This window comes from Aythya fuligula, chromosome 2, assembly GCF_009819795.1.
Source record: "Aythya fuligula isolate bAytFul2 chromosome 2, bAytFul2.pri, whole genome shotgun sequence".
NCBI classification, from domain to species: Eukaryota; Metazoa; Chordata; class Aves; order Anseriformes; family Anatidae; genus Aythya; species Aythya fuligula.
This window is the reverse complement of record NC_045560.1, coordinates 124,364,134-124,381,615: the sequence shown is the minus strand read 5'-3', so window position 1 is coordinate 124,381,615 and position 17,482 is coordinate 124,364,134. Positions and strand designations below refer to the sequence as shown.

At 34.9% G+C, this 17,482-nt stretch overlaps 1 protein-coding gene across 2 annotated transcripts in view; it reads right to left on the bottom strand.

The window, feature by feature from the left end:
• Positions 1-17,482, bottom strand: part of PREX2 (phosphatidylinositol-3,4,5-trisphosphate dependent Rac exchange factor 2) — a 178,100-nt gene that overhangs the window by 61,986 nt on the left and 98,632 nt on the right. For both annotated transcript variants that reach the window (XM_032181378.1, XM_032181377.1), the window contains exons 23-29: positions 16,946-17,107; positions 13,808-14,030; positions 13,256-13,463; positions 7,039-7,218; positions 3,754-3,848; positions 1,663-1,745; positions 1,216-1,306 (exon numbers count right to left, since the gene is read on the bottom strand). In XM_032181378.1, coding sequence (XP_032037269.1) covers positions 1,216-1,306; positions 1,663-1,745; positions 3,754-3,848; positions 7,039-7,218; positions 13,256-13,463; positions 13,808-14,030; positions 16,946-17,107 — 1,042 coding nt within the window. The remainder of the gene's footprint in view (positions 1-1,215; positions 1,307-1,662; positions 1,746-3,753; positions 3,849-7,038; positions 7,219-13,255; positions 13,464-13,807; positions 14,031-16,945; positions 17,108-17,482) is intronic.

The window sequence follows — 17,482 nt, the reverse complement described above, 5'->3', positions numbered from 1 at the left end:
ATTAAATTTTACTTGAGAAAAATTCAATTATTCCTTAACCTAGTCTCAAATCATCCGATGTTCCTCATACTGTTCCTGAAGATAGTGAAGACCAAGAGTAAAACATCCAACTTGTCCATATCTTGTATCTAATTGAATATTTATTAAATCGCTGAAAGGTTAACATTTTGTTTTGTAAGTCTGTCATGTACTTAACATGAAACAATGAGAGACTTAAGTAAGCAAGCACAAATGTTCTAGGTTCATTCTGATTATCTTGGTCCCAAAATTGGAAACAAAAGAAAGACAAGAAGAGGGAAATAGGAAGAGGAAGAAATTATGCTGACTTCCACACAAACTCACTGAAGGGTGAGGCTTCATAAGACCAGGTAATATGTATACCATAATTATGTTCTATTGACTTCAGTGGGATTTTGGTGATCTATAAAAGTCATCTATAAAAGATCCACCCTCTGGCCATCTACAATTAGTTTTCTTTGCCAAAAGATATATATGTGGGCTCAATAAAATCATAATAAAGTCTACTACACAATTATGCATACTAATACAAGTCTGTCTTCTCCTGTTGACCTTTTTTTTTTTTTAAACTCAGTTCACTAGGAGAAGTCCTTTGCATTTTTCATCACAATCTTATGGCTATCACCATTTGTTTATTTATACCCTTAGACTTAGCAACAGTGTTAGCAGAGTATGTGAAATTACATACCGAATTTCTTTAAATAATCACTAACACTTAAATAAGTACGTATTTGATATAAATATGACTGTGACTATAAATTTACATTTTCAAATTATTTATAAATCAGCTTCAAGAATAAAACATCTACAAAAAATACTAAAAAATACTAAAACACTGGCATTAATATTAGAATAGATTGGAAATTGCTTTCTAAATTGAGACAAAAATGTAATAAAGTATCTGAAAAAAAAAATAAAAATTCTGCTTCTTACTTGGGAAACCTCAGCAATTCTATAGTCAGTTTAGAGTCTACAATTTAAAGCTGACTTTCCAAGAAACCTGAATTTTTTTTATATGTTGTGCATGTTTTCCACTAAGAATATAACCTACTTGACAAAAAATCCAAAAATCTATTATTGTAGAATATGGCAAGAATAAGCAAAATCAGTTTTTTAATACGCAGCTCAAGGAATACATAGCCATACCTGTATACCTTTAAAGCTTCCTTTTGATTCTAATGACAAAATTAATTTTACCTTGTAGGCCTCGGCCTGGTGTGAAGTATTTTGTCTGTTCAAAGGCCCTCACCACAGCTGGTCCTTTCAGAAGATTGACAATTGAATCGACCTGTTGGGATTAAAGTTCTGTGAGAAGAATATTTTCTATAGCAAAAATTTGCAATTCTTTCTTTAAGAAACATGGACTAGAGAAAAGCAGCTTTGGATGCTTTCTTGGATGCTATAGTTAAAGCTCAAGGCTAGATAATGTTACTAAATCTAAGGGCCTGTTTTATATGAAATTTTGAACTATTTACAGAAAACAGAAGTAGAAGGAGTAAATACATACCATCCCAATAAACAGTGGAAAGCAAAAGTAAAAAAAAAAAAAAAAAAAAAAAAAGTATCACAGAATTGCTATTTGCTAAAGACATCTTAGCTCAAACATGGACATTAGTATTAAAGCCAAGAAAAATCATCTCATACTTGACCAAAAAGATGTTCCAAACAGCTATGGAGCTTGTCTTGTTTATCATGAGAGATTCGAACACTTATGGGAAGCTCATCGCCTGAAAAATATTTTAAAATTAAAAATTGTTTAGAAGTTTCAGCATATTTTCCAAAATCTTTATAGCTTGGATAATCTGCTTTGCACACACACTTTTACTTAGGATTATACCCACTACGGTTCTAGGCACAGAAACACAAGTCTACAGTGTTCAGAATCCTACAGCATACAACTGTTCTCCCTATGTAATTTGCATTAAGCAGTCACTGAAGTAGACTCTTAGAGCTCTTATTCAAAACCCAGCTGGACATGGATCTGGGGAACATGGCTCTAGATTATTGCTTGAGCAGGGGATTAGATTTGATGATCTCAAGCAGTCCCTTCCATCTTCAGCAATTCTATGACCAGAACACAGGATTCTTCTGTGCTGGACAACACCCTAAACACCAGACTAAACATCTAAGGAGTGTGAAACTGTAATAATACATGAGACCACAAAGTCACTGAAATGCATTCATCATGAAATTTTTATAGGGATTGTACTGACACTTCACAATCTTAATACTCTTACTATTGAAATCGTTCTAATATTTTGGAATTAAAACAACAGTACAGTATCCAAATCTTGTATTTGATACAAAGATTTTAGTGGTACAGAGAAAACTATTTCCCAAGACAATACAAAGGAGAAGGACTCTCCTAGGTCACTGCCCTCAGTCACTTGCACTCTCAGACAACAGGTGATGCAAGTTGAACTTCTTCAAAAACTGTGAAAAATTGAGCTTAAAACTCGTTTTCCTCCTTGCTGTTGCAGTGACAGATAACAAGTAGCCACTTGATAATTTATAACCCGAATTTATTCATGGTCAACCTAGACTCATTTTTCTTATGTCACTGAAACACTTAAATAGCACTTTTATCTCCTTGCTTTTTTTTTATTTTTTATTTTTTAGCTCCATTAAATGTCCTTACAGACAGCAGTTATAACCCTACACAGGATTTTAATTGTAACAGATGGAGCACAGTGACAAAGAGCCCTGATCTGGAGTTAGCCAGGCTAGTTTTGGAACTAGGAGAAAATTCTGTCATTGGGAGAGTGGGAGTTTCACTGAGTGACAAAATTAATCAACGTGAATGCTGTATTTGGACTTGGCTAGCGGAGATATACTTTTAGGCATCCCAGTACCTCATCTTGTTGCTGCATTAGGACATATTAACTCATTCATATCCTAAGTTAAAGACCCTGTGTTTCCTACGTTATTAACAGTTGTTTATGTCCTTCATCCTTTTCCTCTGTGTCTGCTCCAGTCTTTCCAATTCTTGAAAGTAGCTGACTAGAATTACATTATTCAGAAGGTATCTCAGATACCTTGGATAATGTCATTAATACTTTCCTATCCCAACTGAAAATTGATGTGACCAGTAATAAAATTTGCCTTCTTTATGGCCAAGTCTCAGTGGTGGCTCAAATTCAACTAATATGCCCTGTTCTTTCTGTTCCTAAATCATTCCCAAATGATAAACTCCCAGCTTGGAGCAAACATTTTTATTATTAGTCCCTGAGTATATGACCTTGTACTCTATGCAGTGAAATCCCATCTCAGTCCTAATACCAGCTGCATTTATTTAAATTCAATTTGTCATGGCATAAACAAGAATGTGCTTCTATGTGGTCTCACATTCCTTCCTACAAACATACACAGCCGTATCCTGCATTCTGAGCACTGACACAGGCTGGGAGAGCATTCTAGACTCACCTAAAATGCTCCTTACTCTGTGCAACATAATGCGAAGTCAAGGTCAGGGCATGAAAGCGGTTAAAAGCAGCCACTCTAAGAGCTCTAACTAATTCAGTCTATTTACAGAGATGCTGGAATGTTGGCTGTCTTTCACAGAAGGAGTCTTAAGTGCAGCACTAGCTAGGCAGAAACAAAATGATACACTTCTATTACCAAGGAGGAAGCAATTTTTAAAACAAAAGCAGCAACAAAACTGCCAGGCAAATGAAAAGAATATAACTGAGTAAAAGGAACTGATGACAGGTTCATAGCTGACTTTTCTAGACATACCTGAATCCATTTCATCACTGTGAAAGTAAGAACTGCATTGACTGCTACAAATGCTGGTAAAGGAAGCAATGGAGTTCCTGTTGCTGTTGCAATCACTTGGAAAACGAAACGAAAAAAAAAAAAAAAAAAAAAAAGTCATGTCTTTTTACACAGGCTTTATATCAATGTTATGAACATTCTCTCCCTTTTCTCATTTTTACTTTAATAATGAGATGGTCTTTACAATCATTTATCAACAATAAAGATCCCTATACTTCAGCTATCATGTAATTTTCAATCCTAGTAGAACTCAGAGGGCAAGGTTTCCGGAATAGATGATTCAGTTGTCTCCCTTCGCCTTGCATGTGAACAAGTACTTGCAGACTGAAAATATACACTTTCAATTCAAACAACCAAATTTTCTTTCATGAGGGACAGTTTTTAATACCGTGGACTCCAACTGTTTAGTAACTCCACATTTAAAAAGTGTACTCCTAGTCCATAACTAATACAACATGATGAAGTACTCTGGTTTATGACTTGCAAACTACAATCCATAACAGATTTAGAACAGATTTAATCAATTTCAAATCCATCAAACTCAAATTACAAACTACTTTTCCTTGCCAGCCAAAATATAGTTTATAATCCCATTTTTTTTTTTTACAACTGTTCATTCTATGAAAGACGTATAGAATCACAGAATCATAGAATATCCTGAGTTGGAAGGGACCCTCAAGGATCATCAAGTCCAACTCTTGACACTGCACAGGTCTACCCAAAAGTTCAGACCATGTGACTAAGTGCACAGTCCAATCTCTTCTTAAATTCAGACAGGCTCAGTGCAGTGACCACTTCCCTGGGGAGCCTGTTCCAGTGTGCAACCACCCTCTCTGTGAAGAAACCCCTCCTGATGTCAAGCCTAAATTTCCCCTGCCTCAGCTTAACCCCGTTCCCGCGGGTCCTGTCACTGGTGTTAATGGAGAAAAGGTCTCCTGCCTCTCGACACCCCCTTACGAGGAAGTTGTAGACTGTGATGAGGTCTCCCTTCAGCCTCCTCTTCTCCAGGCTGAACAGGCCCAGTGACCTCAGCCGTTCTTCGTACATTTATGTCTATGACTTCAGTGCAAATTTTTAGGCATACAAAGTTTCACCCGTATTGCTCTACTAAGGAGATATGGGGATTAAAACTTGTCTGTTTTTCTGCTATTTTGTCTGCTGTAGATATTCTATTCATTCATCTCATCCTCTCAAAAATGCCCAGAGGGGTTGTGGATGCCCCATCCCTGGAGTGTTCAAGACCAGGTTGAATGAGGCCCTGAGGCCCTCATTTTAATTCAAATTCAACGGTGGATGATATATTCAATTCATGAAGACCATTTAGTTTCACTGCAGGAAATGCTAGCGTAATTATCCAGCAGAGGGAGTCTTTAAAACCCTAGTGAACCCAAGATAATGTATAAATGTACCTAAAGTATATTTACATGTAATGATCTGGTTTTATGAATCAGGTGTACTATACTCCAAGGTATACATATATACACATATATATATTGCTGCAGTTATTCATGCATCCACAAATTCCCTACTTTTTTTTTTTTTTTTTTTTCAATAGAAGTTGTCTTTTATTAGCTTTGACTTACATTTTGGCCTTGTAGCCAGCTAGGTAAGTGAGTGGAAAAAATGTTTAATTGAAGCAATATAGCATTATTACAATCAGATCCAATAAATAGGTGAAAAGACATCAGTAACAGCATGTTCCTAACAGAGGGTGATCAGTCCCAAGGAGTATTAAGAATTTCTGGCCGGATATTAAGAATGTTTTCTAACTAACTCTATTCACATATTAAAATCTCCAAAGGGAAGATGAAGGTTATTTAAAACTGGATTGTGCCAAGCATGAGAAAATAAAACATGAAAATTAGAAACAGATTAGACATAACTACTTAGCTATACCATTTTGCATTTTTACCATGTTGTACTGCAAGGTTTAGAATGAGGCCCTACAACAGAGAATTAGGGCATTCTAACAGTTGAGATTAGCATACAAGTTCTTATAATGTTACTATGGCATAATGGGATCTCTAAATTTTAAATATTGTCTGATGTGGTTCCTAAACAAACAAACAAATCCAATCTCATTCTACCAAATATTCTAAACTCACAGATTTTGTGATTATTCTCCATATGAAATCCTAGATTTTATCATTCCTAAATAGCCAAAGCAGACTACAAATGACTACTATCAGAATAAATAAAATATTCTAAACAATTAGCTGTCATGTCCTAACTCACATGTTTTTTTCTCTACATGTAAACTCAGTGTCAACTGTGGTACTGCCCACCCAAGCAAGTGCAGGAGACTAGAGTTTGACATATCCCAGACATGCAGAAACCCCTAAAAATACTTCAGATGCAACTGTACTTTGCTTGTGGTTTCCCCATCCTTAGAATGAGATGGACTTGAGCTGTGTAAATTACCTCTACATTTATTTCTGTTTAAATTTATACCTATATTTCTATTTCTACTCTGACAAAGAGTTCCTATCAACTACTCTGCAGTAATCAAATATTAGCTTATGAAAGAGCAACACAGAGAAGATCTCAGCAACACAGCGTTCTGTAGAAAAACTATGACCCTAGTGAGATTCTACTTCACAAGCATAATAATGAACCATGATAATGAACACATAATAAAGCCTTATTTTACTTGCAGCTAAAATTTTAATTTAGATTTTATATCAAGTGTAATTAACCAATTCTCTCTAAGCATCAGAAGGTGGTGTTTATAAAGACCTATGCTTGCTATAATTACTCCTTCCTTTTCAAAATTCTTTGCATTTTAATTCACAGATTGTGATGTATTATGAATTCTAGATGTGGGATGATTCTACAATACTGAGTGGAAGAAGATAATGAATATATGTTGAGAATTATTTTTTTTTCCTTAAGATAAGCAAGAGCGATGGCTGTGGCATCTAGCTTTCTATGGCAGATATTTGGCTTATTGTTGGGGAGCATCATAACCATTTCTGTATGTTATGAAATGAGTAATCTAAAGAAAAGCCCTACAGCTCTGGCTGTGATATCCTATTAAGGTAAAGGATACTGAGATCTAATAACTAAATTGTGATCAAAAAAGAGTTTATTTTACACACCTTGTAACACATCTTGATGACAGTTATTCTTCTGTTAGAAATGTCAGAATCATTATATTTTGATATTCTTCATAGTCACTTGACAGTATACAAACCCACAGGCTTGACTTGGTTGACAGATGAACAAAAGTATTATTGGTAAAGTTACCTGTAAGAATCCCTGTTGCTGATGGTATCATGACCAGAATCTTCTTGTTCATCACCTGTCACACTGAAACAGACTTTCTTCCCATTCCTTTCTCCCTTTTCATTATCACTGTCTGCTGGTATTAAAGGCTCAGGCGTGTTACGTTCTGATTTGGGAGAATATGTTATTGAAGAAAGAAGGCTGTGAGACACACACACCAAAAAAAAAAAAAATCAAGATATGTTAATATTTTTCAGAAGTGAGATACCAACAGGCTATTTCTCATCAACATCCTTCAAATATTATTCTAAGATATGTGAAGGGAGTATCTTAATTCAGTCCATATCTATTTGAAACGAGGAAAGAAAGTGGAACATTCTGCTATTGAAAATTGTAATAGTTTATTCAATCACAGTTTAATCAACGAAACCCATCAGCATTACTAAATATTCAATCCTGTATGAAGGCAATATTCCACTTGGGGAAGAAATACAGTCTATTCTTGAATACTTGGAGTCACATTTTATATTAAAGGAACTGTTTTTAAGAATGAACTATGTACTTGTCAGCATAAATCAAGAAAACAAACCAAAGAAAATATTTCTTTGTGAAAAACATGTATTTTCTTAATTAATACTGTAGCAGATATGACAGCCTACATCACAAGCTATTTTACTATGGCGTATTACATGTAAGAATCGTTACTAACATGCCTGTGTATTTCCTCACATTCAAAGTGTCTAAGTCACAATCACTAGTAAAAGTGATGATTAATCTACAAGCTTATGTGAAAAGCACAAAAATGACATCCAGTCAAGAACAGCGAACATTACAAACTGCTGCATTTGGAATATTCACAGACATTGGAAGCAAAAGGTTCATATTCTTGAATGGCTAATTCATACTGGTAATGAGATGCTCTAATTTACTTTCAAGTTCAGAACAGCTAATACAGACACTTCTGCTTTAATTTCTATCACTCCAACACTGTTAGAATAACATTTTCAAACTAGTATTTGTATGGCAACATTTTTCTTGCTAAAACTACTTTCTAAATTGTATTTTTTTTTTTTTTTTTTTTTATTAAATCAGAAGACATTGATTTATGCTTTTTTTTTTTTTTTTTCTGTTAAGTACTTAAACACAGTAGCAGGGTTTTAACTTAGGAGCTGTCAGAATGATCAACACTGCCAAATTCAGACCAAATGCATAGACGATATTGTTACACATTTTTACTTCTGAAGGGAAACTACAGGAGATGCATATTTTTGTGAATAAAAATGCTGCTTTTATTTTTATTAAAAGGTAGCATTCAGAATTCCTTCCTCTACACTAATTTCTCACAATCCATTATGAAAGGTGGGGAACTCACCCATTCTTAATCCTAACAAAATGACAATTTACTTAACTTTGTTCAGCTACAGTTACACTAGTAACAAACTATTGTCTTCTCCACTACTTTCACAAAGAATCTACCAGAAAACAACATGACTCTAAGCTGCTCTTGAAAGCTTCAGTTTCTGGACTCAGACAAGTGAATTTTTGCATACAAAACATGGACATTTTCTACAGTGTTCAACCACAACAGTTTTGAGAACACACAGTTTTCTGACTCACAGAGTCAGGGCAAGAAATTAAGAAATCATACACCTTGGAAATGCAATAGGGTAGACTATACCCAAAATGCTGTTTGTGTAATGTATAGCGATGAACACATAGCTCAAACAGCATATCAAGCTCTGTCTCACTGAAATCATGACGTGACAGATGTTAACATAGGGTTTGACATTCACTTGAAGGAAACAAGGATGGGAAACAAAGCTTTCTAGCAAAGTCTGTCATCATTTTTGTATAGCTCGCTTTTACTAAAAGCTAACCAGAGACAATTTATCCTACATAGGATAAATTATCTCCTTTCTTAGGAGGAAATTCTTCACTCAGAGGGTGGTGAGGCACAGGTACATGTTGCCCAGAGAAGCTGTTTATGCCCCGTCCCTCGAGGTATTCAAGGCCAGTTTGGACGAGGCCCTGGGCACCCTGATCTACTGGGTGGCATCCCTGCCCATGGCAAGGGGGTTGGAACTAGATGATCTTTGAGGTCCCTTCCAATCCAAGTCATTCATTTGGTCGCACACTGGAACAGGCTCTCCAGTGAACAGCCTGCACCAAGCATGTCTGAATTTAAGAAGCAATTGGACTATGTGCACTTAGTCACATTGTTTACATTTTTGGATAGACCTGTGCGGTGCCAGGAGTTGGATTTGATGATCCTAATGGGTCCCTTCCAACTCAGGATATTCTATCATTCTGTAATACATATAGGAAAAGGTACTGATCTGAACTGTAACTAAAATGTAGATAAATTATCTACAAAAAAAAAAAAACAAACCATAATTCTACTGGATTTTAAATCCACGCATCCACTAGAGAGACTTATTTTGGGTCAGTTCTTCATACTTGTAAAACTGATTAGTACAGAATTTTCTGAATACCAAAATACGACAAGAGTTCAAAAAGGGATTAAATAAATTCGTGGCAGATCATTCTAACCATGCCTTTAAAATAAAAGGTCAATTCCAATAAGACCATATAGCACTGTCTATTAGAAGATGAGGTGAGATAAGAATGATTAATATATGCTTCTCTTTTTTTCTTATGTTCCTCTTATCATCCATTTCTAGGAAAACAAAATGGTCATTGGGTAGATACATTCTAGTAACTTCTTGTGGATTTTGTTGTTGCAAGAAAGTAAGCGAGAGTAAGAAACAAACAACAAGCATAATGAATTGCAATTTCAGCTCGTGAAAATATCTTCCCCTGAGTAATTATTTGTCAAGACACAGACAGACTATTATATCCTGTTCTTTTATGTGACTGTTTAGGCACTGCTGCCAAGATCTCAGTAAAAGACTGATGAAAGTAGCTGGAGCTTTTCCTAAGGGAGCTTTTCACTTTCTCCCAGCAGGCAAGCTCCATTTCTAAGGAAACTTTTTTCCTGAACTACCATGAACGAAAGCTGGAACTTTGGATAACAGTTCTGGATAACAGTTCTGGTGCTGGTAGCTCCTGAGGTCAATGAAGTGCTTTTAGAAACCCAGTACAGGGTGTCTAAAACACACAAACCCAAACCTGGTCTCTTAAAAAAAAAAAAAAAAAAAAAAAAAAAAAAAAAAAAAGTAATCATGCTTAAATAGACTTTTATTTTCTAAAGCGTTTCTTTTTTTTGAAGTATAGAATATGAACTTTATACTTTCTTTGGAGATGGGCTACCCCAAAAAAAATTATCTTAGACACATCTTAGAGAAGAAGCATGTGTATGAGCAGTAATTAGCAGTAACCAGAAAGTCCCTTTAACCATGAATAAAATTTCCATTAAATCAAGACATTTAAAACTTCACCAAAAAATCCTCATATGTGGAAGTAATCTTATATGAAACTCAACACAATTCTAAAAGTATGTCAGAAACAAACTAAAACCCATTATGGACTGTCTATGCATTAAAAATAGATATCCACACGCAGTAACAAAAAAAATATGCAACCTCTCCTGAGTGGAAAATGAGGAAACATTGGAAAATGTTCAAGCATCTTGTATATTCCCAATGGACATCTTTCAAAAAAACACCTGGGATCGTGGGAGCATGTTGGTCCATGTGAACCAACAACACAACAAAGTCACAATATAAGAGAGCAACCGGAAGAAGCACTGATTCCTGCATAACACCTCCTGTTAATGGTGGGCATCTGGCAACAGTACTAAAGAAATATTGTGATAATATTAAGCTACTTGAATGAAGTCAGTAGAGCTTTGAGAGGCTGTGGGAAGGGAACAAATGTCTTTTTATGTGTACTTCTCTTTTTCTCTCCATCAGTACTTATTCAAGGAGCCATGATGGATGTTATGAAGATAATGCTAGCAGTACGCAATAGTCTCTTACATATCCTCTTCCATAATCCACAAGCCCTTAAAGACCTGCTCTTTAGGTGAAACACACTTCTTTTTTAGTTCTCTTTCCTTCAGTAACAGATAGGAGAGGTTGGACAGATAACATTAATAAACACCTAGATTTTGGGGGTAGAGAAACAGCCCATTGCTGACCTCAGCACAGTGCAGAGACATCTAGTAACATGAAGGAGCAATAGTTTCTCAATGCCACTATTATGAAAGGTACAAAATAGTCTTTTAGTAGCCCAATTTCTATCATTTAAATTTAGAATTGTGCTACTGTGTTCTTATTTCCTTTTCTGAGAAAACTATAGGAATGAGCATTGCTTATAATAGGCAATTCAGGAAATAAAGACATGAATTTCATTGTTGTCCATGTTGCAAGAGAAAACAGATGTTCTACAGTCTATGTAAAGTTCACAGATCATTATGTTTAAGCATATGCTCTTAGCTGTTGAAGTATGAATATTTCTAATCAAACCACAGCTATTCCATTATTCTACCTTGATACTCTATCTTTTGTTCTTAGTAATCCTAACAGTTCTCTCAGAAGTTAATTAGTAGCTATAACTGTGTTCTGATACAATACGCTATGTACTGCTTAACTGCTCACACCCAGATATTCCTGGCTTCCCTCTTTCCTGTTCAGCACTTTCAAGTAGGTCCCTTGGCTATCCCATTGCCTGTATAGAACTGCTTTCCCCCACAACAGTTATACACTAGCAGTCCACTCAAAGTCTGTGAGGAATAAAGCATGAGAAGGCTAATCTTACAAATAGTAAAAAGTAAATTTGCTAAATAACTTTGTGTACCCTACTCACGCTCCACTCACTGTAAGTTCACTGTATTGGAACTTTATGAAAGAAGAAAATGTGAATCCTTGTGTTTACTTTCACAACTGTGTGACTCACAGAATGAATATGTATAGATATATGCTATACATGTACACACAATATGCGTGCGTGTCTGTAGACATATGTATGTCTGTAGATATACATGAGTACAAAGGAAAGGCTAATAAATTAATGTGCTTTTACATTACTAGCTCAAGGGAGTGGAAAGGAAAGGCGTGACAGACTGGTAGCTGGAGCTTCCTGAAATATTGACTGAACTTCCATATATATATATCTACTGACTTCCCTGAGGAGCAGTGACAATACAGGCTTTGTAGATAGTCATTTTCTTAGCACACACAAACACTGAAATCACATTAAATTTAATTAACTAACTTCATCATGATAGTTAGCAGAACTACTTAAAGGCACATAAAGCAACTCTTTCTTTAAAAATAAATAAAAATAATCAGACTATACTTACTTTCATTCCTATTAAAGTATAGCCATACATTACATTTACTTATTACTGTGTAACTATTACATTACTACTACGGAAATAAAATAAAATAAAATAAAATAAAATAAAATAAAATACTCAAAAATAACTATGAAAGGACAAATTGTTTTAAAGTCATCAAAACAACAGGAGAGGCAATGACATACCACTTGTTTAAATTTATGACATTTAATGACATTAATTTAATTTAATGTCATTAATTAATTTAATGACATTAAATTTATGAAAGATGACTTTTAAACTCAAAAATGTATGTAATTTATATTTTCAAAAGAAATCATTTCTGATATTTACATAAGGGATCTTTCAAAACTGAGACACCTATTATCCTCCTTCATCCCAAGCAGTCAACTCACTTATCTCAAAACTGGAAGAGTAAGTTTAAAATCCTTGTCCTGAATTAGAACAAACTGTGATGTGACTCTGGGTGTCCCTTCAAGACAAGTGTCCTAATCACTCAAGAGTGGCTTTCTCTAGACCTAGAGTCCTTCATTAAGGCTAATTTGTTTTTGAAAAATGTCTATTAAATTATCTTCCTAAGGATGAAAAATACTTTGCCTATAAATTCATCTTCAGGACTATTTAACAATATCTGATGAGTTACGTAGGAGTTATTTTTGTACCTCTGGCCTTTGTTTCCACTCTGAGTGAAATTTTAGTTGACATGTGGGCCTCATATTTCTCTCACCTCAAAATTATTAGTCCATTCTATAGAAAAGCTATAAACTAATGTGGAAAAAAAAAATAGGTGCACTGGAAAAAAAGCAAAAAATATATATATATATATATATAAAATTAGCTACGCTTAAATATTTTGCTATATCACAATTTTGTCTGTAGTCAATATTAATCCCATACTACAAAAAAAGGGATACCAAGATTTATCTGTATCTTCAATGGAAAAATTAAAGGCAAGTCCAGATGGTAACATTCACTTACTCATCTATCTGACAGACACATGTTTCCACCTCTTTCAGTGCAGTCTGTAATTTGAACAGCAATTTCTGATAGACATCTTGTGTTTCTAAATCTTCTTCTTTTAAGAGGTACCTCAGACCATGGCCCTCTTGCTGGCCAAGAGACTGTCCTGAAGGGGCAGCCATAGTAGTAATGGTATGTTGAACATAAACCATGGGATTCAGTTTACCTGGGAATAATACAAAGAAGTTACATTGATACCTTTTTAACATAAATTTTGAAGTTTGCAAAATGTAATAAAATTTGAAATATTCCTGCTTGAAACTTCGTGTAATTACTTAATTTTGCATTTTATTTTGCATATGAAAGTCAAGCTATTTAAGGAAAAAGTTGGTGTGAAATTATGACTAGCCCTTATTATGTTTCAAAACAAATCTAAGTCTTGAAAACAGGAGGATTTCATAAAGGCTTGTCCTTAATTTTAATATTTGAAACATCAACCTAAACCACTTAGATTTTAATATTCTGTATCAGAAGTACTAGAATTAGTTCCTCTATTCTCAACTGGCTTACCTTGATCAGTGTTTTTATTTTCTTTTTCATTAGAAGAATGTTTTCTGCTGTCTAACTGTACACCAAAGGCACTCCCAACAGAAGTTGAGGTTTTAGGGTAAGACACTTCCATCACATTGATATGGCAATTGGTCGGACAGAAATCACTGCTGTGAAGTGGTGAAATCTTTGACTTAGCTTGCTTGAAGGTAGGCCAAGCTCTGTTTTTTAATACTCTTGAAAACTAGACGTGAGAAAGAAAATAAAATTTTGATTAGCAGCTTTTGATATGTCAGCACTTAACTGTAAAAACTTGAGTATGTGACTAGAAAACAAAAGTTTACAATACTTCAGTCATCCTGGCTAGATTAAATCATAATTTCCATCTTTCTCTACATAGGAAAGATAAAATATTTTTCATTTTATATTTCTGAGGGGTAGATTTATTTATTTATTTATTTAAGTAAACGGTACCTTTTATGAATGTAAATAGCCTTGTAACAAGGAGATAGAATTTATTTTCCTGGGAACACAACAAAATATTAACAGTGTTACTGGAGAAGAAGTCTAGAACTGCTCTATGATCCAATGCTGTACTTCACATAACATTTATAAACATCTGCTGTCACAGACATATTCAAGTGAATGTCTTGCAAGAACTTCTAAAATTTTAGCTCTAAACTATAATAGAAACAGATACTGTCTTACAATACGTCTTACAGCACAATTGTAAGCTATAAATTATGAATTTCATATACAGAAAGGATGAAGTACCCCGATGGTATCCTGGGCTGCACTAGGAGCACTGCCAGCAGGTTCAGGGACGTGGCCCTTTCTCCTTGCTCAGCACTGGTGAGCCCTGAGAAGTACTGTGTCCAGTTCTGGGCTTTCCAGTACAAGGACGGCCTGGACATAGTGGAGTAGTACAGAAAAGGGCCACAAAGATAATGAAGAGACTGCAGAATCTGCTGTGAGGAAAGACTGAGAGAGCTGGGACTGCTCAGCCTAGAGAAGGATCAGGGGGGATCTCATCAATTTACTCCAAGGGAAGGCACAGAGCCAGGCACTTTTTAGCAGTGCCCAGTGACAAGGCAAGGAGCAAAGAAAAGACAGAATATCACACAGGTCTTTGATGCTACCTCATGGAGCATAGCTCATGCATAAAAAAAATTTCAAAGTTAGGTAGAGGGTCCTTTTCTACTAAACAGCAGTACCAATTCAATTAGTCAGGCTTTGGCTAACACTTCAGATGAACAAAGTTATGTCCCCTGAGTAATAACATTACTTTTCTGCTGGGATTAAATTTCTGTTTATTTTGGTGTCCTATTACTTCAGTCTGATGAACACTTTATTGATAAATTACATTCAAATCTTCATATTAGAACACGATTGGGAAGGTTTGAAGAAATCCAATTATGGAATTGTTGAAAGGCTGAAGAATGTACAAATAGTTAAGAAGGGCACTGAGGACATTCAACGATGAAAATGTTTCTGCAAGCAGTACATATTTCACATCTCAATCTCCCACACATCCTGCTCCAGAGAGACCAAATGCCTGGCTAAGATTTAATCAGATCATAAGTCAGGCCCAATTTTTTTTTTTTTTCATACATGTGTTGAGAAACATCTGGGACTCATGGCACTGGACTCCAAGTTTATTATGAGCAAAATGTTCTGATAATAATAATAGTAGGAACTGCAGAAATCTATGGGATTTCTATTTATAGAAATCGAACTTTCACAGTGAAACCAGAAGCCAAGCCAGGCTCAGGCGTTCTGAAAGTCTTCAGTAACCATGGTTACCTTTACCTTGCCAAGAAAACAACTTATCTATCCCTGCAATTCATCGCATTATTGATTGTCATTAAAAGCTGTAACTGTGAAACTATTAATTTTTGAACGAATAAGCTTAAAAGTGCAGTTTGTATCAGCAATGTCTGCTTCTAGACAGCATAAGCACAATGAAAACTTCCCTGTGGCTGTTCAATTCATATGCAGAATAACACAATAAAATTTAACTTACTGTCTTCTTGGCCCCCTGTAAAGGGACTGTACATTATTATCTCTCTCTTTTTTTTTTTTTTTTTTTTGTTTTGTTTTGTTACAAAAAGGTATAAAATACTTCATGCTATTCAAACTCTAAATATGCTATTATTAATGTTCCAACTAAGGAATTTGCTTTCAAAATGATATATTCATTTTGAATCAGTTTTGAAAACATGGAAGTCAGGCAAACAACTGAAAGCCTGGATGTTAAATAATGCAGTAGCAGAATCCTATTAATGTCTTCTTCTATGACCCAGCTCCTGAGTTTGTTCCATTTCTTAGCAGAGACCACCCTGAGAAGCCTCTGGAAACCAGCTTTTTGGCTTTCACGCCTTACTGAATTACCCTTACAGGTTTCCCTCCTTTTCCTTTGGAGAACAAAAAAAAATATCATCTGCTCTTTTCCATTTAGGACAGTGTGAAGCTTCTACACTAAACCTCTCTCTTACTTGTTTAATTTTTGGACTGCTTAGCTAAACGACTATAGGAAAATGGGGGTAGCTAGAGACCATATACTTTAGTTTATTTGTTCATTTCTATCTCCTTAATCTAGTTCTCAGATGTATGAAAGTCAGAAACTTTCTGCTTATTTTGTGCTATAAAGTTTTATTAACACAAGTTAATCTAACAATTCACAGCACTCTTAATAGGCATGCTAGAAAACCTCATACCAATTTGAAGGGCAAACGAGATGAATAAAAGGATAACAATTTGGTATTTAAAATTAAGACAATTAAGAAGGAAAAAGTAATTTTGATGTTATTGCTTCATTTTTGGTTAACATCAGCAAATTCACAGTATTGGTCTAAAGCATTTAAAAGAATGCTAGACCTTTTGCAGGAAATACATAGTTGACTGTATCTACAACTGAACACCACAAAGGAGAAAGGATATGATTTAACCAGTGTTTAAAAAAGGGATGATAGAAAGCACAGTTTAAAAACTATTTATGCAATTACTTAATTTGGTCATTCACACCTCACTATAGCTAATCTTTCAGCCATATTTTGCCACCGCAATAAACATTTTGAAGAATGATTCAAACTATGCCGTTTTAACCTATTTTTCCCTTAAAAGAGAAATATCACAAAGCTTAAGACATGTTGGTCATACCTTTTTGTAACTAGAGATTCTTCGGTAGATATGCTCAATTTTCTCACTGCAAATGACACTGAATTTACTTTGAAGCTCAGTGGGGATCACTTCATTTAAGGAATTGAGGCTGTTACAGTTCTGCACAAAATGCTCATCACTTTTTGCCAGTGCTTCCAGAATCTAAAACAAAAACAAGATCATTACTTTACAAAATGAGGTGACTAAAATAATCCCTTACTTACCATCTCATATAATTAAAGCTGAACAGTCAGATAATCAGTTGCCTTTTAACATTACAGGCAATGCTGCTTCACAAAAATTAATGCAACCTGGGAAGCAATAATGGTTTCTTTAAATTTATCCCTGGCATAAGTTATACCCATAACAAGTACCTTCACTTGGCACCTATTATGAAAAGCAAGACAAAAAAAAAAAAAAAAAAAAAAAAGCATTCAAGAAAAACGAGTGTTATCCTTTTGTGTATTCTTTATATATAAAACAGGAAATAGTGAGCAGAATAAGCTATACCAGCCAGCAAAGACTGAAGATCCCTGG